Source organism: Hevea brasiliensis, chromosome 1, assembly GCF_030052815.1.
Source record: "Hevea brasiliensis isolate MT/VB/25A 57/8 chromosome 1, ASM3005281v1, whole genome shotgun sequence".
In the NCBI taxonomy this organism is placed as follows: Eukaryota; Viridiplantae; Streptophyta; class Magnoliopsida; order Malpighiales; family Euphorbiaceae; genus Hevea; species Hevea brasiliensis.
The window spans coordinates 122,347,701-122,370,439 of NC_079493.1; the positions used below are offsets into that span (position 1 = coordinate 122,347,701).

Below are 22,739 nucleotides of genomic sequence, written 5' to 3' on the forward strand. Positions count from 1 at the left end.
AATAAAAAGAAACAAAAGAAAAAGAAGCTTATGCATTAGTCTAATATGAATGATTATTTGGCTCTCTCATATCTATGGTAGTACTATAAATTTGAAAGCATAGGAGCCATATCGTTGCATAAGCATCCTTGATATTTCTATTTCTCGCTACTCTTTCACCTTTCAGTATGGCTTTTGCAGTTATTTCCATGATCCTGGAACGCTTGAGTTCTTTTGCTCTTTCAGGGCTTGAACAAGAAGCGAGATTGGTTATGGATGTTGAGCGAGAAATCCAAAAGCTCAAATACAATCTTGAATCCATCCAAGTTGTGCTTGATGATGCAGATGTAAGACAAAGGAAGGAGGCCAGTGTGAAACTTTGGCTACACAGGCTCAAAGACATATCGTACGACATTGACGATGTGTTGGACGAGTGGAGCACTGCAATTTACAAATCCCAAATTGAGCCAAGTCCAGAAGCTCCGGAGCCTAAGAGGAAGGTATGTTCTTCCATCCCCTTTGCTCGTTTTCTCCGTAGAGAAGTTGTCCCTCGTCATGACATTGCTTGCAAGATAAAAGAGCTAAATGAAAGATTAGATGCTATTGCCAAGGAGAAGGATAGGTACAACTTTAGCTTTAGAAAGAGCACTGAACAACTTGAAAGACAGATCACTGCATCTGTCATTGATGTAGCAGAGGTGAAAGGCAGGGAGAATGATAAAAATGAAATCATAAATAAGTTGTTGACTGAGGTTAGACAAACACCAAATCCCCACATCATCTCCCTAGTAGGGATGGGGGGAATTGGTAAAACAACTCTAGCCAAATTAGTCTACAATGACAGCAAAGTAGCAGCCCATTTCAATAAGAGAATATGGGTGTGTGTCTCGGATCCCTTTGATGAGGTCAGGATTGCCAAAGCAATCCTCGAATCACTCAGGGATACTGAAACAAATTCGGTTGAACTACAAACTTTATTGCAGCAAATGCAACAATCCATTAAGGGACAAAGGTTTCTTCTTGTCCTAGATGACGTGTGGACTGAAGATGCCAGAAAGTGGGAAAATTTGATGCATTCTTTCAAGTGTGGTGAGCGGGGAAGTAGAATTCTGATTACCACACGCAAGGAGAATGTTGCAACCCGCATAGGTTGCACTGACATACTCCCAATAGGACAATTGTCCATGGAGGAATGCTGGTCAGTGTTTAGTCAAATTGCATTTTTTGGAAAGACCAGTATAGAATGTGAACGTGTAGAAGACATTGGTAGGAAAATTGTAAAAAAGTGTAAGGGTTTGCCTCTTGCTGCAAAGACACTGGGAGGTCTTCTGCGCTTCAGAAAATTTAGAGAGGAGTGGCAAAGTGTTTTGGACAGTGATGTATGGGAATTAGAAGAAGCTGAAAAGGATCTTTTAGGTGCCCTATGGTTGAGCTACTATGATTTGCCTATGGCATTGAGACAATGTTTCTCATATTGTGCCATTTTCCCTAAAGACCACCTGATATCAAAGCCTAGATTAATTAAATTATGGATGGCTCAAGGATATCTCAAGGCAACTAAAAGAAAAGACATGGAGATGGTTGGTGAAGAATACTTCCAAAATTTAGTGGTTCGCTCTTTTTTCCAAGACTTTGACAAATGTGATGATGAAATATTGGCATGTAAGATGCATGACATAGTGCATGATTTTGCCCAATTTCTTACACAAAATGAATGCTTTAGTATGGAGGTCAATGGTTTTTTAGTGCCGAGCATGTATTTTTCCGGTAAAGAACCACGTCATTCAATGGTTGTGCTAGCAGAAAATGCCGTTTTACCTGGTTCACTTGGTTCTCTAAAAAAGCTGCGTACTCTCTTGATCGAGTCCCATGGCCAATCAGAGATTAGAGCAGCCCCACCTGATTTATTGAATCAGCTAACCTGTCTGAGGTCGTTAGACCTAAGTAATTGTGGAATTGGAGAAATCCCACCCGAAATAGGCAAATTAATACATTTGAGGTTTCTTGACTTGTCTGCAAATGAGTTGGTGGAGTTGCCTGAAACAGTATGTGAATTATACAATTTGCAATCTCTAGATGTCCATTGGAATCTTCTGACGCTGCCTCCGGGGATTGGAAAGTTAATCAACTTGAGGCATTTTTATCATGACGGAGGAAACGGTGTGTTGCCGAAAGGACTTGGAAAATTGATTAGTCTTAGGGAAATAAAGGAACTCACTGTTGGCCACAATGATGAGGAAGCATTTTCTTTCGGAGATCTAAAAGACTTGAACAACCTTCGAGGATCCTTGTGGATTAAAGGGTTGGGACATGTTGCAGATGTGGGTGAGGCTAAGCAAGCACAGCTGAAGAAGAAGAAACATGTCACTTTGATGAGACTAGATTTCTTTGAAGATAAAGAAGGGACAAGGGGAATTCATGATCAACAGTTAATGGAAGGGTTGGAGCCATCTTCAAATTTGGAAGATTTAATTATAGTCAAATACCAAGGTACTACAATGGTTCCCAGTTGGATGATGTCGTTAACTAATCTAAGATATCTTTCAATGAGTTTTTGTAGAAACTGCGAACATTTGCCTCCTTTGGGGAAGTTGCCAGCCCTCGAATCTCTTTACTTCCATGTTATGGGAGTGAAAAAGTTTGGTGCTGAGTTTCTGGGAATGGGAACTCAAATTGACAAGGATATATCATCATCATCATCATCAGTTGTTTTATTTCCCAGATTGGTAGAACTGAAGTTTATACAAATGCCCAAGTGGGAAGAGTGGGAAGAGTGGGACAATAGGATGATAAGTAGAGATGAAGATACAATAATGCCACGTCTTCATCGTTTGGAGGTTGTTAACTGCTCAAAGTTGAAGAAATTGCCAGACAAGCTTCTCCAAAAGACGACATTGCAGGAATTGATAATTGATCATTGCGAAATTCTCTCTCCACATTACCGAAGGGGAACAGGAAAGTACTGGCATAACATCTCTCACATTCCCAACATCAAAATTGACTGGAAAATTATGCAAGGAGAAGACATTTACTGAGCTTATGGAATTCAGGTTCTTACTAATACTATCCAGCCACTTGCTTTATTCTCTTCCCTTTGCTTTGATTGTTCATTGTTTCAATTACATTCTTAAGCTGTAACATAATCTCAAAAATAAAATTAGTTATCATTCTAATGATATTACAGCAAAAAGATAATTTATTTATTTTGGCTTCATTTAGACAGGAGAGTGCTGGCTTCAGGGTGCTACAGGTTCTATCAATGTAACCAAAGGTAAATTCCTCCTTGATATTCCTTATATAATTAATTATTATAAATTAATGGAAAATTTGGTATGCTAGATCAAAATGCAACCAATTAAATTGGCAATTTTATTTCCCGACAAATAATGAATTTGATTTTCTGTAAAGTAAACAGCGAAATGAAAAATCATAGTTTATTAGATTTAGGCAAAAATGACAGGATAGCAAACTTTGTTATGCAGGTGTCTTCTGAAATTGTGAATCAATGATTTATTTAGCAAGACAGGAGCAGATGGAGAACCATATATGTTCAGATTCATGAAAAGAGATGGGTGCTAAAGAATTATGTGATACTGTGAAGCAAGCTCCTGCCTGCAGGATGTAAAGAAATAAGAATCAGACAATTGTATATCTATCTCTTCAGCAACTTCACTGTAATAATATTAGAAACTCTCTTCTACAGTTCAAATGGCTTAAACATGAAAATCATCTGATATGTTGTTTTGCTGATTGATTGTCCCGTCTCATTAGAAGAAAGAATTATCACTACTACAATGATTTTAAGTTTTAAGATCAGTAATAACAGAGACAAGACTGAAATTAACAAATGAAAAACATAATCTATCATATTAAAAAAGTATGATGTTTGCAAAAACAGGTCCATTCCCTTGCTTGAATCCATTTCAATTTCAGAATATTGTGAATTTAAATTTTAATAATAGCTTTAATAATGCAATCAAAAGCTTGCAAAGATTAATAAATGATGATTGCATTTAATTGGTAATGAATTGATCTACTTAATTACCTGCACATTAAATTAGTGACTAAGCTTGGAAACGCGTGTCCGAAGATTGAAGTGAACACCTCCATAACTATTTTAATTATATTCAATATAAACCTTTTTTTTTTACATAATTAATTTTTTTAAAAAAAATAATATTTTTATTTGATAGAAACTCGGAAGATTAAATAGTAATTAGTCGGCTATAAAATCGTAAATAGCTCTTCTCGTTTTTCACTACAAAAGTAATAAATATTAAAATAAATATAAAAAGATTTTAATTTAAAACTTACTGTAAGAATGATAATGGGTTATATATTTTTTAAATATAAATATGTTTATATTTAAAAAATAATATTTTATTAAATTTAAATAAAATAAATTTTTTTATTGAATATTTATTATTTCAATTTATTTATTTAAATAATTATATATATATTTATAATATATTTATGATTTTTTATATATTATATATTTGAAATAAACAGAATTTGAATATTTTATTAATTTATTAATTAAAATTTTAAAATATAAATTATCAATTAAAATATATATAATTAAATAGGTTTGATCATTATTTAAACAACAACAATAATAAATTTGATATGATTTTTAATAATCTAAAATAAATTTTAATTAAATTTAAAATGTTTAAATATTAAAAATATTATTTAAATTTTAAATAGAATAATTTTTGCAATACTCAATCTGTTATCCTTCGTAATTAAAAATTAAAAAAAAATATTAACTATTTATTTTTATTTGGTGGTGAAAAACTTAAATTAAATTATAAAATCATTAATAAGTTTGCATATATATATATATATATATATATATATATATATATATATATATATATATATATATATATATATATATAATTTTTTTTCTATGGGAGATTTGGCAAATTGTAGTCCAGTTCTTTGAGAAACTAGAAGAACGGCTTTAATTGAGCGACCTACACCGACCTTCATTATTAATCTTCTTAAGTTTAGAATATGACTAGTGATTTCTCATGTTTCATTCGTTTCCTTTTTTTTTTTTTTAATTTTCATTTCCTTTTTTATATAATTAATTAATTAATTAATTTTATAAGAAACTCACAAAATACACAATCTGGCCTGCATAATACCACTCATAAAAATTTTAAATACATAATTTAAACTATTTAATATAGGACTGTAACACCCCAAAATTTTATTATTTATGAGTATTTTTGGTATTTTAATTTTATTTGAATTTTAGGAATTTTTTTGAGATTTTTCGGATTTTAAAAATCGGGTTCGATTTTCCGAAAATATAAACTTTGATGATTTTTAAAAATTAATTTAAAGACCACGTGGCAAAACTAAAAATATATTTAGAGTCTACGTATTTTTCTGAGTTTTATGAAATTTTTTCGAAATTTTTGGACCTCGTTTTCGGTCCCGAGGCAGAGTAAAAATTTAAAATTTTGTATCCTGAATCGAACCGACCGAATCGAACCGGACCGGATCGGACCGGTCGAATCGGACCGGCCCTTTTCCTTCTTCCTTTTTCTTTCCCCGCGCGCCCTCTCCTTTTCTCTCTCGCTTTCTCTCTCCTCCCCTCGCCGCCCGCCTCCCTGCCTCCTCGCCGGGCCGCCTCACCGCCCCGGCCACCGGCACCGCCTGTAACGGCCGGAAACGCGCGATCTCCTCTACGCGCGCCGCTTCGACTTCCTCGGCCAAATCCGGCCGATCCGGCCACCAATTGGACCGGGTCTTGTATCCAAAATCATCTACTCGGCGAGAGCTTTCCATAGACACCAAGAACGCCGAAATCCATCGAGCGGATTGTCCGATTTTTGCTCGGGAAGATTTTAGCCCATTTCGACTTTTGGGCTAGATTTCTCGAAAACCGTGAATCCCACAAGAAAACCGAGGCCACCAGCATGCTCCATTCGTTGAGAGCTTCGCAACGACATAAATTTCGAATTTTTCCGACACCGTTTTTCGGTGGGTCCCACGGAACTTCGCAGTGTGTTTTCGAGCATTAAATGAGCTTAGAAAATTCTGAAAAATTTATGTACTAACCCCCGTGTTATGGGCTTCGTGTAGGTATCCTCGATTCGCGGAAATTCGACAGTTGATCGGGTCTACAAATTTCGGGCCGATGGACTGCACTCGAAAAGTCTCCGAATTGGGCCGAGGTTTTGGCTAGCCCCCCATTGTCAGACGTCCCGAGCGCGTTCCCAAAGTCGGAATCGGCAAAGGTAAACCCGAACCTTGCTTTTTCGTAATTTTCTAGTGCTTAAATAGGATTAAAAATCCATAAAATATTCGTGGTAGCTTAGAAAATTACGATTCTTTTTGCAATAGCCTAGTAATATTGCTAAGGACCGCGGGGCAAAGTTTTATAATTTTTAGAGCTTGTTTGGGCAGTTTTTGCAAAAATAATCAATAATAAGGACTAAATTGAAATTTTGCGTATTGTGATGGATGATTGATTTGATGGGCCCAGGAGGGGTTGTGTGATATGATTGAACTGTTGATATATGGATTGTGAATATAGAAGTGCGTTTTTAGCCCTTTTGCAGGTTGGGTAGGTCCTAGGTATAGGGGAGACTCTGCCGGATTTTCGGCACGACTTAGGACGTAATTGGTTTTTTTCTTTGTTTGTATTGAGTCAGATTGTATTAAATAAATGTAATATGATTGTCAGGTGAGCCGGGACAGCCTTCTTCCTCCGCCCAGCCGCCACAGTAATTTGTCGTCAAGTCTGTGAGTAAAATATTAATTTTTAATTGTAATTTCGATATTATTATATGTTCAGCATGCCCATGCATCACTTATATGCATATATTTATGTAGTTAAACTCTAGGCACGATTTATGTTGCATTCATAACTGTTAATATGCCATGGATGTTGTTGTGGTAATTTGGAGCAGTGTGCGTGCGTTGGCGTGCGTGTGATGTGGTGTGGACTATGGATAGGACGGGGTAGTCACGGCTTGAGTAATTCGCTGGGACCCGTTCCTTCGAGGGGTAGTCACGGCTTGAGTTGTCACGACCCAACCTATGGGCCGGACCGGCATTAGGACCTGGGCCAGCCTAAAGCCCCCGAGGCCCGTAGTAAGCCTAACTGTTCATTTACCCAATTCTAAGGCCCATTTGGGCCCAATTTCAAGAAAACAAACGGACAGAGTCCGGCCATAAAATGGACTTACCAACGGGGAGTTTTTGACTCACCCGACCTGTAAACACAATAAACAATCCATTGGGGAGCTCAGCTCACCCTCCACATACTCATCAACATAATAATAAATGGGAGCTCAGCTCCCTCATCCAATCCATCAAAACAGACTTAAAATATTAAGTTTACAGGTCCAACATGATAATAATATTACAGACCAAATTCAAATAATTACTGCTAACACATGCGGAAATTCTAGGAGTAAATAAAATTACACAAATACCGATAAACAACCTGCGAAGTATAAAAGCAGGTTAACCCAGAATAAAATATCCTCCTGCGGCCTGTAAAAATTTTTGAACAGGAGTGAGCGTTCGACTCAGAGAGTAAAATATCAATCTTAACTATAATCTCTATAACTATCTGAACTAATGCACCCTGTAGAGTGAAATGCAACATAAACAACATTTTCACATCATAACATCAAAAAGGTAATTTGGAGCACTCACACACCCTGTAGTATCAATCATAACATATGGGAGCCGATCCCTATACGACTCTCTTAAATCCAACCCGTGCCAATGAATTACTCAAGCTCGGACTTCCACTTAATAACCAAATCGAGGGTCCCAAATGAATTACTCAAGCCGTGACTACCCCTCGAAGGAACGGGTCCCAATTACTCAAGCCTTGACTACCCCGTCCTATCAATAGTCCACACCACAGCACACGCACGCCAACGCACTCACACTGCTCCAAATTACCACATCAACTTCCATGGCACATAAACTGTTATTAATGCAACATAAATCTTGCCTTGAGTTTAACTACATAAATATATGCATATAATTGATGATTGGGCATTCTTAACATATAATAATATAGACTTTATAATTAAAATTAATATTTTACTCACAGACTTGACGACAAATTATCATATGCGGCGGAGGAAGAAGGCTGTCCCGCTCACGACAATCATATTACATTTATTTAATACAATCTGACTCAATACAAATAAAGAAAAGACCAATTACGCCCTAAGTCGTGTAGAAAATCGCAGAGTCTCCCTATACCTAGGACCTACCCAACCCGCAAAAGGGCTAAAAATGCACTTCTATACTCACAATCCATACATCAGCTCAATCATATCACACAGCCCTCCCGCCCATCAAATCAATCATCCATCACAATACGCAAAATTTCAATTTAGTCCTTATTATTGATCATTTTTGCAAAACCGCCCAAACAAGCTCTAAAAATTATAAAACTTTGCCTCTGTCCTTAGCAATATTACTAAGCTATTGCAAAAGAATCGTAATTTTCTAAGCTACCACGAATATTTTATGGATTTTTAATCCTATTTAAGCACTAGAAAATTACGTAAAACTAGGTTCGGGTTTACCTTTGCCGATTCCGACTTCGGGGACGCGCTCGGACGTCGACAATGGGGCTAGCCAAAACCTCGCCCAATTCGAGACTTTTCCGGCCACGGTCCGTTCGCCCGAAATTTGCGCATCGGCCAATCGCCGAATTTCCGCGAATCGAGGATACCTACACGAAGCCCATAACACGGGGTTAGCACATAAATTTTTCAGAATTTTCTAAGCTCATTTAATGCTCGAAATTACATCGCGAAGTTCCGTGGGACCCACCAAAAATGGTGTCGGAAAAATTAAATTTATGTCGTGCGAAGCTCTCGACGAATGGAGCGTGCTGGTGGCCTCGGTTTCCTCGTGGGATTCACGGTTGCCGAAATCTAGCCCAAAAGTCGAAATGGGCTAAAATCTTCCCGAGCAAAAATCGGACAAACCGCTCGATGGATTTCGCGTTCTTGGTGTCTATGGAAAGCTCACGAGTAGATGATTTTGACACAATACCGGTCCAATCGGTGGCGGATCGGCGGATTTGGCCGAGAAATCGAGCGACGCGGCCAGGGAGGGGAGGAGAGAGAAAAGAAAGAGAAAAGAGAGGGACGACGCGCGGAGAAGAAAAAGGAAAGGGAGCCGGTTCGATTCGACCGTCCGATCCGTCCGGTTTGATTTGGCGGTTCGATTCGAATACAAAATTTTGAATTTTTACTGCGCTCGGACCGAAAAACGAGGTTCAAAAATTTCAAAAATTCCGTAAAACTCGTAAAAATACGTAGACTCCAAATATATTTTTAGTTTTGCCACGTGGTCTTTAAATTAATTTTTAAAAATCATCAAAGTTTATATTTTGGAAAATCGAACCCGATTTTTAAAATCGAAAAATCTCAAAAAATTCCTAAAATTTAAATAAAATTAAAATATCAAAAATACTCATAAATAATAAAATTTGGGGTGTTACATTCTTCCCCTTACGTAAAAATTCGCCCTAATTTTTTACACAAGGCGAATAAAACACATGATTATGCATTGAACAAGTAAGGGTACTTGCTACGCATGTCCCGCTCGACTCCTGTGTGCACTCTTCCACCGATCGACTCCTCCACAAAACCTTAACCATAGGGATCTGTTTGGATCTCACTGTCTCACTTGGTAGTCCACTATGGCTACAGTCGCTCCTCAAATGTCAAGTTCTCTTTAGCTCTATCACATCCGGTGCAAAGACATGAGAAGGATCAGGAATGTATTTCCAGAGCATGGAGATGTGAAACACGGGATGAACGTGAGAAAGGTTGGGTGGTAGCTCAAACAGGTAGGCAACTGCTCCAGCTCTATCACTAACCTCAAAAGGTCAGATATACCGACGTGCCAACTTGCCCTTCTTTCCAAATCTCATGACTCCTTCATTGGAGAAACCTTCAGAATACATAGTCGCCATCGCAAACTCCACATCCCTCCGTCTGGGTCCGCATAACTCTTACGCCTCTTGAAAGCCGCCCTCGTTCTCGATTAAAGGAACTAACTCTGAAGTGTACTGCACTAGGTCTACATCATGCACTTTCGCTTCCCCCATTTCTGTCCAACACAGAGGAGACCTACACTTTCTTCCATATACTGCCTCATAGGGTGCCAACCCTATGCTGGAGTGATAATCGTTGTTGTAGGCAAACTCCACGAGCTAGTCGCTCATCCCATCGACCTCCAAAATCCAAGACACTCATGCGAAGCATGTCTTCGATGTTTGGATCGTCCTTTCGATTTGTCCGTCTGTCGAGGGTGGAAGGTCGCATCAAGTTCAATCAGTGTGCCAAGTGCCTCCCGCAACTTTCTCCAAAACCGAGAAGTGAATCGGGCCCTCTGCCGATATTATGGAAGGAACTCCATGCAATCGACTATTTCTCGAATGTAGAGCCGCATACTGTGCCACAGTATGTAGTCTTTACAGTAAGAAGTGAGCTGATTTGGTCAAGCGGTCTACAATTACCCATATCGAGTCATATCCTCGCGTGGTACGAGGCAACCCACCACAAAATCCATAGTAATCATTTCCCACTTCCATTACGGGATAGGGAGCTCTTGTAGCTTCCCCGACGGTCTCTCGTGTTCAAACTTCACCTTCCGACAAGTCAAGCACTTGGACACAAAGTCGCTATGTCTCTCTTCATGCCATTCCACCGTAGCTATCTTTCACATCATGGTACATCTTGGTGGAACACAGGTGGATCTTGTCTGATGTATAGTGTGCCTCTTGCATGATTTCATTCCCGAGGTTGTCCACATCGGGCACACATATCCTAGAACCTTGCACTAGGGCGCCATCATTGGCAAATCTAAACTCACCACCTTCACCTTGTACTCTTTCTATGATCTTCATCAATTGTTGGTCTCGTGGCCGGGAAACTCTAACTCTGTCCCTCAAGTCCGCCTCACCGAAAAGTGAGCCAACAATACCCCTCATCCGAAAGATCTAGGATTAGACCTTGATCCATCAACTCATGTACTTCTGAATCAATGGTCTTTTCTCTGCTGAAATGTGCGCCAAACCGCTGTAAGATTTTCTCGCTCAAGGCATCCGCCACAACATTGGCCTTCCTGTGGTGGTACCGATGGTGCAATCATAGTCTTTCGTAAGCTCCATCCATCTCCTCTGTCTCAAGTTTAAATCCTCTGTTGGAAGATGTACTTTAAACTCTTGTGGTCGGTGTATATCTCGCACACTTCACCGCATGTAGTGTCTCCGCATTTTAAGTGCAAAGACTACAGCCGCCATTTCCAAATCATGGGTGGGGTAGTTCTGCTCATGCCTCTTCGGCTGCCTTGAAGCATAAGCCACTACCTTTCCATTCTGCATCAAAACGCACCCTAGGCCAACTCTGGAGGCGTCACAGTACACGGCGTATCCTTCACCACTCACAGGTAGTGTCAACACAGGGGCAGTGGTTAGACACTCCTTGAGCTTCTGGAAACTCACCTCACAGTCATCTGTCCAAATGAATGGAACATTCTTCCTGGTCAACTTAGTTAGGGGAGCCGCTATCTTGGAGAAATCTTGCACAAAACGCCTGTAGTAGCCAGCTAAACCCAGAAAACTTCGCACCTCAGTGACTGTTGTAGGCCTAAGCCAATCGATTCTGACTTCAATTTTCTTGGGATCCACTTGAATACCGTCACTTGAAACCACGTGTCCCAAGAATGAGATGCTTTCTAGCCAAAATTCACATTTTGAAAATTTGGCATATAGCTGGTGCTCCCTCAACGTCTGCAACACCATCCTCAAGTGCCACACGTGTTCTTCCTCGGTCTGAGAATATACCAAAATGTCATCTATGAATACGATGACAAAACGATCCAAAAATGGCTTGAACACCCTGTTCATCAAGTCCATAAAGGCTGCTGGTGCATTAGTGAGTCCAAAAGACATCACCAAAAACTCATAATGACCATACCTTCTCCTGAATGCCGTTTTGGACACGTCCTCATTCCTGATTCTCAATTGATGGTAGCCTGACCGCAGGTCTATCTTGGAAAAGAATCTAGCTCCTTGGAGCTGATCAAACAAATCATCGATCCGAGGAAGTGGATACTTATTCTTCACAGTCACCTTGTTCAGCTGTCTGTAGTCGATACACAACCTCAATGACCCATCCTTCTTTCTCACAAATAGAACAGGAGCACCCCAGGGTGAAGTGCTCGGACGTATGAAACCCTTGTCCAAAAGCTCCTGTAGTTGCTCCTTCAGCTCTTTCAATTCTGCTGGTGCCATCCTGTAAGGTGGCATGGATATGGGGTTTGTACCCGGCACAACATCAATACAAAACTCTATTTCCCTTCCTGGTGGCAACCCTGGAAGCTCCTCTGGGAAGACATCCATAAATTCTCTGACAACAGGAACATTTCCCATGCTGACACCTTCTACAGATGTATCTCTCACCAATGCCAAATACCCTTGGCATCCACGCCTCAACATTTTTCTGGCACTAATTGCTGACACCAAATTATATGGAGCCACGCTCCTGTCACCATCAAAGCTAAACTCTTCCACACCAGGTATGTGGAAATACACCTTTTTGTTCCTGCAGTCTAAGGTGGCATAATGAGTTGCCAACCAGTCCATCCCCAGGATTACATCGAAATCCATTACTGGTAGAGGAACCAAGTCTGCTGGGAGGATCTTTCCATCCACAACCACTGGGCTACCCGGAAATACCATGTCTACATCTATGTTGTCACTAAGTGGGGTAGCTACCGACAAAGGGCACTCTAAAGTTGTAGGGTTTCTACCCAACCTCATGGCAAACACAGGGGAGACAAATGAGTGCGTAGCACCATGATCTATCAATACACGAGCCTCATAAGAATGACTGAAGAATACCGCCACAACCGCATTTGAAGCTTGAGCATCCCGTGGGTCGTGGTGAAAACCCGAGCTTGACCCCTACCCCGAGTGGCGTAACCACGACATCGACTTCTACCTCGACCGCCTCCAAATCCACGCCCCTTGTCCTCGGCCTGGCATCCGAATCGATCGCCGCCATGTTGGAAGCACCGGATACAATCGCCGAGGAACATTCGCAATGAACCCCGTGACCCCATCCGTGGCTCACTGAACATGGGGCATTCTCTAGCAAAGTGACCGGTTGGCCACACTGAAGCATACTCGATCCCATCAAACAAGGTCACGAATGTCCTCTTCCACACTGCGTGCACAAGGTGCCAAGGAGGATCTGAACTGCACCTAATCGCCAGATTTCGAATCGTGACCACCGCTGATCCGCACTCGTCTCAATCCTCGTGGTCCGTGGTTCAAACCACTTCTCTTGCTCCTACCCTTTCCTCTGTAATTACCACGCCACCACCGTCCGAGTACCCATGGAAGGGACACCGAGGAACCCTTCGCCTGCTTTTTCTTTGCTCTTTCATTGTCATCCACAAAGATAATCGATCTCAATCTGTCTAGCTCGATCAACCACCACATCAAAAGATCGATCCGACATCATGGCTGTGTTCGCATACCTCTGTCAAGCCCCTTTAGGAACCTCTTCACCTTCATAGTTTCGTAGCTACTGCTGTAGGGGCATATCTGCTCAATTCGTAAATTCTCAGAGCATATTCATCTACTGCACTGCCATTCGTCTTAAGGCCTCAAAGGCCCACCGCTTCGATCTCTCAAGCTTTCGCACAAACCGATTGATAAAAGTTCCACAACCGAGCCCATGTCAAACCCTCCATCCGGTAACACGTAGTCATTAATCCATTGGCTAGGCATGGGCCCCATGACATGCTGCATACACTCTATCAATCTTCTATCACCAATCAGACTGCTCTCGCCGTCATAGAATCCGTAAACCGATATGCATCGTCGACACATCATAAGTACCGTGCACCAACTTCTTAAAATTTATGATCTGCTTGTAAGGTTCCCCTCTTGTGCGGTGGATCTGCCGCTTTGGAGGGTGGACCATATCTCGCGCCATCATGTCGATGGTTCTCTCGCACCGGCTAGAGTAGCTGCCATGGGGTCCATAGGACCCTTTGCCATGAAAGACTGTTCCTGAACTGTGGGTAGCTGCTCTTCTACTTGAGCAGCTCTAGGCCTCCTACCCCGCCTCCTCGGGGCAGGCGCCTCATCCTGTGCTGACACCTCGTCAGGCACATCCGCTCTAGTGCGATGGCGGCTCTCTTGCTTCTACGCATTTTCACGAAATTCAGCAAAGATTAGCCCACAAAATTCAAAACTGCACATTGCACAGCTCTATAGACTCATATTTACACACAATATATGAAGCAGAAACTAGAAGCAAAGACGACAATGCAAGACGAATATGGACCCTATTTTTCCGCATGTGACTCCTAGTAGACTCTTCCCAACACTTAGACAATTTTTCCCTAAGAATCTGGAGCCTAAGCTCTGATACCACATTTGTCACGACCCAACCTATGGGCCGGACCGGCATTAGGACCTGGGCCAGCCTAAAGCCCCCGAGGCCCGTAGTAAGCCTAACTGTTCATTTACCCAATTCTAAGGCCCATTTGGGCCCAATTTCAAGAAAACAAACGGACAGAGTCCGGCCATAAAATAGACTTACCAACGGGGAGTTTTTAACTCACCCGACCTGTAAACACAATAAACAATCCATTGGGGAGCTCAGCTCACCCTCCACATACTCATCAACATAATAATAAATGGGAACTCAGCTCCCTCATCCAATCCATCAAAACAGACTTAAAATATTAAGTTTACAGGTCCAACATGATAATAATATTACAGACCAAATTCAAATAATTACTGCTAACACATGCAGAAATTCTAGGAGTAAATAAAATTACACAAATACCGATAAACAACCTGCGAAGTATAAAAGCAGGTTAACCCAGAATAAAATATCCTCCTGCGGCCTGTAAAAATTTTTGAACAGGAGTGAGCGTTCGACTCAGAGAGTAAAATATCAATCTTAACTATAATCTCTATAACTATCTGAACTAATGCACCCTGTAGAGTGAAATGCAACATAAACAACATTTTCACATCATAAAATCAAAAGGTAATTTGGAGCACTCACACACCTGTAGTATCAATCATAACATATGGGAGCCGATCCCTATACTCTCTTAAATCCAACTTTGGTGCCAAATAATTACTCAAGCTCGGACTTCCACTTAATAACCAAATCGAGGGTCCCAAATAATTACTCAAGCCGTGACTACCCTCAAGGAACGGGTCCCAAATAATTACTCTGCCGTGACTACCCCGGCCCTATCCATAGTCCACACCACATCACACGCACGCCAACGCACGCACACTGCTCCAAATTACCACAACAACATCCATGGCACATCAACAGTTATTAATGCAACATAAATCGTGCCTAGAGTTTAACTACATAAATATATGCATATAAGTGATGCATGGGCATGCTGAACATATAATAATATCGAAATTATAATTAAAATTAATATTTTACTCACAGACTTGACGACAAATTACTGTGGCGGCTGGGCGGAGGAAGAAGGCTGTCCCGGCTCACCTGACAATCATATTACATTTATTTAATACAATCTGACTCAATACAAATAAAGAAAAAGACCAATTACGTCCTAAGTCGTACCGAAAATCGTGAGTCTCCACTATACCTAGGACCTACCCAACCTGCAAAAGGGCTAAAAACGCACTTCTATACTCACAATCCATACATCAACAGTTCAATCATATCACACAGCCCCTCCTGGGCCCATCAAATCAATCATCCATCACAATACGCAAAATTTCAATTTAGTCCTTATTATTGATCATTTTTGCAAAAACTGCCCAAACAAGCTCTAAAAATTATAAAACTTTGCCCCGCGGTCCTTAGCAATATTACTAAGCTATTGCAAAAAGAATCGTAATTTTCTAAGCTACCACGAATATTTTATGGATTTTTAATCCTATTTAAGCACTAGAAAATTACGTAAAAACTAGGTTCGGGTTTACCTTTGCCAATTCCGACTTCGGGGACGCGCTCGGGACGTCTGACAATGGGGGGCTAGCCAAAACCTCGGCCCAATTCGGAGACTTTTCCGGTCACGTGCATGCGGCGAAATTTGCGAACCGGTCAATCGCCGAATTTCCGAATCGAGGATACCTACACGAAGCCCATAACACGGGGGTTAGCACATAAATTTTTCAGAATTTTCTAAGCTCATTTAATGCTCGAAATTACACTGCAAAGTTCCGTGGGACCCACCGAAAAACGGTGTCGGAAAAATTCGAAATTTATGTCATTGCGAAGCTCTCGACGAATGGAGCGTGCTGGTGGCCTCGGTTTCCTCGTGGGATTCACGGTTTTCGAGAAATCTAGCCCAAAAGTCGAAATGGGCTAAAATCTTCCCGAGCAAAAATCGGACAAACCGCTCGATGGAGTTTGGCGTTCTTGGTGTCTATGGAAAGCTCTCGCGAGTAGATGATTTTGACACAAGACCCGGTCCAATCGGTGGCGGATCGGCGGATTTGGCCGGAAAGCTGAGCGGCAGCGCGAGAGGAGGAGGGAGAAAAGAAAGAGAAAAGAGAGTGTCGACGCGCGCGGGAGAAGTTAAAGGATAGGGAGCCGGTTCGATTCGACCGGTCGATCCGATCGGTTCGATTCGGCGGTTCGATTGAAATACAAAATTTTGAATTTTTACTCGCCTCGGACCGAAAAGCGAGGTCCAAAATTCGAAAAAATTCCGTAAAACTCAGAAAAATACGTAGACTCCAAATATATTTTTAGTTTTGCCACGTGGTCTTTAAATTAATTTTTAAAAATCATCAAAGTTTATATTTTCGGAAAATCGAACCCGATTTTTAAAATCCGAAAAATCTCAAAAAAATTCCTAAAATTTAAATAAAATTAAACTATCAAAAATACTCATAAATAATAAAATTTGGGGTGTTACATGAGTAATTCGCTGGGACCCTCGATTTGGTTATTAAGTGGAAGTCCGAGCTTGAGTAATTCGCTGGCACCAGGTTGGATTTAAGAGAGCTGTATAGGAGATCAGCTCCCATATGTTATGATTGATACTACAGGGTGTGTGAGTGCTCCAAATTACCTTTTTGATGTTATGATGTGAAAATGTTGTTTATGTTGCATTTCACTCCACAGGGTGCATTAGTTCAGATAGTTATAGAGATTATAGTTAAGATTGATATTTTACTCTCTGAGTCGAACGCTCACTCCTGTTCAAAAATTTTTACAGGCCGCAGGAGGATATTTTATTCTGGGTTAACCTGCTTTTATACTTCGCAGGTTGTTTATCGATATTTTTGTACTTTTATTTAATCCTATAATTTGCGCTTGTGTTATCATTATTTATTTGAATTTGGTCTGTAATATTATTATCATGTTGGACCTGTAAACTTAATATTTTAAGTCTGTTTTGATGGATTGGATGAGGGAGCTGAGCTCCCATTTATTATTATGTTGATGAGTATGTGGAGGGTGAGCTGAGCTCCCCAAATGGATTGTTTATTGTGTTTACAGGTCGGGTGAGTAGAAAACTCCCCGTTGGAAAGTCCATTTTATGGCCAGACTCTGTCCGTTTGTTTTCTTGAATTTGGGCCCAATGGGCCTTAGAGTTGGGTTAATGAACAGTTAGGCTTACTACGGGCCTCGGGGGCTTTAGGCTGGCCCAGGTCCTAGTGCCGGTCCGGCCCATAGGTTGGGTCGTGACAAGGACTTTCAATCTATTATATTTATCACTTTAATTTGAATATTTGTTTTCTTTTTTTATTGGAGTTTTCTGTATTTTATTCTTTTGTTGATAATTAAAAAATAGATAATTTTTTTCTTAATATAAGGAGCTGCTCTCTTCAATTGTAATCAGATTTCAGTTTTCCCTTGCAATAATATTTTCTGAAGTTTTCTTCTATGACTTTCTAAACATTTCTCTTTCTCTTCGAAAACTTTTGAACTTGTATCATACTCTTATAATCAGATATAGGTCACATATTGTTCAGCGAATGAGCTCTGAAAAGAGCATTTATCCATTATAGAGATCTGAACATATTCTTTTAATAAAGACCTTCTGAAAAAAACGAGGGATCTGATGTCTTATCAATTTACTTTGCCTCTAAACGAGATAGGCCGATCTACCCGGAGCTTGCTATTTAAAATTTTACATTAACTATGAAGTGTGTAAAAATGTGGCCTGTATAAAAGTAAAAATTTTATTAAAATTATAATAAAATTTTATTAAAATTATTATAATTTTTATTTTTATTATTAATATGTGTTTTATCTCTAAAAAAACTTATTTTACCTTTTTTTAATTAAAAAAATTGAAAAAAAAAATATTACATGGCCAACTCATATACGGACCCATCTACCAGCCAGAAAAATGGAGGGAAAATCAAATAGATTGCGAAAGATTATTTTAATTAGTGTGTTAATTATTTTTATATCTTTTTAAATTATAATTAATTTTAAATTTAAATTCATTTAAAATCTGATTATATTTTTATTGTCCAAATTTATTGTTAATTATTTAAATTTAAAATGAGAGCATATTTAAAAAAGAAATTAAATAATTATTATTATAATAATAAACATCACATTCAATTCAACGATACATAAGACAAAGATCCAATAGGCTGCGTGTGCGTGTTCGGTGTAAATGTTTTTTATATCTTATTCCTGATTTTGAAACTGAAAGCGCTCATCATTCCGATCGGAAGTGGAGTTCTTCACTTTATTATAATAGCGAAGAGAATAAAAGAGATGTGTTACTGTTCAACAGAGACTATGAACAGCAATCAAAGCGTTACTGTTTGATTCATTCACAGTTCAGAATCAATCTGTTGGAGACACCTCTCTGTGGACTATAATAGTAAGTCCTCTGTTTCTCCGTCTCAAATTCAACCAAATTTGACTTGGGTCTTGCTTATTTTTTGCCTTTGTTGAAATTTCAGCTTGTTTTGAGATGGTCTATATTGGTTTTCTTAATCTTTGGTTTTGGGTATGATCGGCGTTTCATTGAAGTGCGAATTGGTATACTTACTATCTATATATATATATATATTTTTTTTTTCTCTTTTTTTTTTCTTTAATTTTTGTTTTTGATTCGATGGGTTTAGAAGCATTTATTTGGGAGGGGGAGCATTTACGAGCTTTCTCTATATGGAATTTCGTTTAAACTAAAATGAATTTTGATATTTTTCGATTGATTATCTTTGCTCCTTCATAGTTTAATCTGTGATCGTTGAAGTGAATCTTTCTACTTATGGGCGTGTACTCCTGACAGTCAGATTATTGATAAATGGGTTGCCTATTTTGAACTTTTCAATTTTATTTTCGATATAATACGGTTTGGACAATTTTCATCTAATATGCAAGCTTTATGCGAAGAATTTAGCATAAGATGATGCAAGTTTAATATCTGATGCCCTTGGGGCCTTGTGATTCATCGATAAAAAAAAGCTCCTAATTGCATAAGCGATAGCTTACTTCTTTCGAGTTTTATGCGGTTATTCCGCTTTTTCTGGTCTTTGTGTTGGGTATACACAGGTTTTGCTGCTGCTTCATTTTTTCTTTTTATTCTGTTTCTGGATTGGTCTAGACATGCTAATCCTTCTTTTCTTATCCATGTAGATTGGAGGATGAGGAAGACAACCTGTGATCTACTTATCTCTTTGTTTTTGCATGCAATTTGATTATAATTAAAAGTACTAATTCTCAATATGGTGAAAGATAAGAAAGATATTAGGCCTGTTTTAGTGCAACTGGGGGTGGCTTTAGCTCTTTCATTTGCTGGATTTCTGTATTCTCGCATAAAATGCAGAAGGCCAACATCTTCTCAGCCTCCTCAATCTCCACAGCCACCAGGTTTGTGCATGCCTTTTGTTGATCATTCTTGTCTGAACTTTTATCTGGGTTTTCACATTTTTGTTCTCATTTTGATTGTGTTATGTGTGTTTTTCAGATCATGTTAGTGAAGTTGATGGAGGAGGAAGAGCTGCTGCATTGGAGAAAACATCCAGTTTGGGTTCAGTGGAAAGACATGTAAGTTCTTTTCATGATTTTGTTAGTAGTTGATTGTTTTTTCATTAAACTACTTTTAAAATTTGTTTTGTTATATGTCCCTGTTTTCTTATTCTATGGTAAATGACAGGTCATGATTGTGGATTATATCTTCTTTCTTTGTCTGTATGCCACAAATTTTTTTCCGCCTATTTTGGTGCAATAACTGTTTGTAATGTGTGACTTCAAAAACTAAATGATCTTTTCTGCTCACTTGCTAATAATGTTGATTATGGCTATTTTTTTTTGTATAAGAATTTGTGAATATGGTGATAATGTTTTTAACTTTTAAGTTATAGACAAGTAGTTGAAATGCTGTTTCTGCATTTTACTTGATACGAAAACTATTTTTGGTTGTGTCTGGCAGGAAGATACACAGATAGTCAAGATTGCTGCTGATAATCCTATGGTTCTTTCTCCAAGTTGTAGACATGGTGGGGAAAAAGATGGGTACCTCTTTCCGGAATTTAATGATCTTGTGGAGGAATTTGACTTCACTGCCAGTTATAGTGGGATATCTACAAAAGACCTAGATACACCTACGTTGCACGTGGGAACTACAAGAGCATTTCAAAATGTGGAAAATGATGATAATGAGCAAGAGATTAGACATCTGAATGACATGGTTAAAATGCTTCAAGAAAGGGAGAAGAACCTTGAGGCCCAATTACTTGAGTTTTATGGCCTTAAAGAGCAAGAAACAGCCATGATGGAGCTGCAGAACCGTCTGAAAATAAGCAATATGCAAGCTAAGCTTTTCAATCTCAAGATAGAGTCCTTACAGACAGATAACCAAAGACTACAGGCACAAGTAGCTGATCATGCAAAAATCATTGCTGATCTGGATTCTGCAAAAGCAGAAATTAAATTGCTGAGGAAGATGCTAAGATCTGAAGCTGAGCAGAGCAAAGAACAGATCTTAACCCTTAAGAAAAGAGTAAATCTGTTGCAAGAACAAGAACTCAAGGCCGCTGCAACTGATTCAGAGATACAATTAAAGTTACAAAAGCTTAAGGATTTGGAGGCTGAGGCAGAAAAGTTAAGGGAGTCTAACTTTAGATTGCATCTAGAAAATTCTGAATTGGCTCGTCAGTTGGGGTCCACCCAAATTCTTGCAAATTCTGTTCTGGAAGATCCTGAGGTAGTTTGTTCATTCTTGATAAATTCTGCTCTATTTCTTAATATCCATTGTTCTTGGATTTATTTTCTAGGTTTATTTTGTATTTTTGTTTCAGGTGGAAGAACTAAGAGAACTTAGCAACCGGCTAAGACAGGAAAATGCAGACTTGGCAAAGGAAGTTGAGCGACTCCAAGCTGGCCGATGTACTGATCTCGAAGAATTAGTCTATCTCCGATGGATAAATGCTTGCTTGAGATATGAATTGCGCAATTTTCAGCCTCCTCATGGTAAAACAGTTGCAAGAGACCTAAGCAAGTCCCTTAGTCCTGAGTCTGAGCTGAAAGCGAAACAGCTAATACTTGAATATGCAAACACTGAAGGGATGGGGGAGATTGGGATTGACAATTTGGATTTTGAGTCTGACCAGTGGTCATCCTCACACACTTCCTATATTGCAGACCCAGTGGACTTTGATGATTCTTCAGTTTCACCAAAAAACAACTTTAGAAAAATCAAAATTTTCAACAAGCTAAGGAGACTGATTGGGGGAAATGACATTCAGCATCGTAATCATGGGTCGTCAGTAGGCAAAACTGGAGGAGCTGAAGATTCTGATTCCCCACTTGATAGTTCAAGTATTTCAACAGCAACTGATGCTGCAGGTGATCAACAATCTAATAGATTACGAAGTCTGTCTCCAGATTTATCTAGGCACTCATCTAGACATTCTGCAGATATCCAAAGAATGAAGAGTGCAAAGATGGATGACACAAAGAATATTGAAATTCGTCGGAGAAATAGTCACTCTGGATTCTTTTATGGGCATAGGAGATTTTCGTCAGGTAGGATATCTGCTACTGATTTTTCAACTGAAAATCAACTAGAACAAGACCCATATTACACTGAGAAATCTGAATTGTTGAAGATGGCCGAAGTTCTTATGGACTCTAGAACAGGAAAGTTTCATAGAAAAGCAACTTCACTTGGTTCATTTGAGGCTTTTCAACGCAGAGCTTCACAATAATCTCACCTCATACCTGTTTATGTATACTCTTGGTCAGTGTAGATGAATGATATTCATATAATAGAAACTAGTTGCACAAAAAGAAGCATTGTAAATGAATGATAAAATGTTTTTAGTTACCAGCTTAATCAGCCATTACACATTTTATGCTAGTGACTCAGATTTTTGAATGAATAATGATTCCATAGTTTTCCTCTCCATGTCTCTCTTTGCACACTGATTATTCAATTTGGATTAAGATCAAGTATGTGGGAAGCATATTCCCTTCTTGGGGGATTATCAAATGAAAGGGTGTTTCTTATTTGAGATTTTATAGTTTCAAAACGACTTTAGTATGGCTTAATTAAAGCAAATTGGACAATTATCATTTGAACAAAACTTCACTCGTGGTCCAAAAATGAGGCCAAAAAAAAAATCAAATTAAGTTATGGGCTAAATAAATATTAAACTTTTTGATTAAGGTCAAATAAGTCAAAATTTAATAAAATATTATTTTTTTTAATTTTAAATATTAAAAATTATTCATTATTTTTAAATAAAA

The 22,739-nt window shown here is 39.1% G+C and overlaps 2 protein-coding genes across 5 annotated transcripts; both read left to right on the forward strand.

The window, feature by feature from the left end:
* LOC110649973 (putative disease resistance protein RGA3) lies at positions 1-3,729 on the forward strand. The gene is made up of 3 exons (XM_058150361.1): positions 1-3,029; positions 3,199-3,250; positions 3,462-3,729. Exon 1 carries the CDS (start codon positions 168-170, stop codon positions 3,012-3,014), a length of 2,847 nt encoding a protein of 948 aa, XP_058006344.1. The 5' UTR covers positions 1-167; the 3' UTR covers positions 3,015-3,029; positions 3,199-3,250; positions 3,462-3,729.
* On the forward strand, positions 339-22,396 carry LOC110649972 (protein CHUP1, chloroplastic). Of its 4 annotated transcripts, XM_021804744.2 has the most exons (6): positions 18,646-18,864; positions 18,947-19,025; positions 19,626-19,859; positions 19,957-20,036; positions 20,422-21,195; positions 21,290-22,396. In XM_021804744.2, exons 3-6 carry the CDS (start codon positions 19,715-19,717, stop codon positions 22,196-22,198), a joined length of 1,908 nt encoding a protein of 635 aa, XP_021660436.2. In that variant the 5' UTR covers positions 18,646-18,864; positions 18,947-19,025; positions 19,626-19,714; the 3' UTR covers positions 22,199-22,396. The 4 variants fall into 4 exon arrangements, with proteins under 4 accessions (XP_021660437.2, XP_021660433.2, XP_021660435.2 ...); XM_021804745.2 differs by lacking the exons at positions 18,646-18,864; positions 18,947-19,025 and adding an exon at positions 339-479; XM_021804741.2 differs by having other exon boundaries at positions 18,641-19,025.
* The last annotated feature ends 343 nt before the right edge of the window (positions 22,397-22,739 follow it).

Bases quoted from the DNA above. Each gene is read 5' to 3' on its own strand.
- LOC110649972 (XM_021804745.2), top strand. From the start codon at position 19,715: ATGGTGAAAGATAAGAAAGATATTAGGCCTGTTTTAGTGCAACTGGGG. The intron at 19,860-19,956 runs GTTTGTGCATGC...TGTGTTTTTCAG, and splicing joins TCAATCTCCACAGCCACCAG to ATCATGTTAGTGAAGTTGAT. The intron at 21,196-21,289 runs GTAGTTTGTTCA...TTTTTGTTTCAG, and splicing joins CTGTTCTGGAAGATCCTGAG to GTGGAAGAACTAAGAGAACT.
- LOC110649973 (XM_058150361.1), top strand. From the start codon at position 168: ATGGCTTTTGCAGTTATTTCCATGATCCTGGAACGCTTGAGTTCTTTT.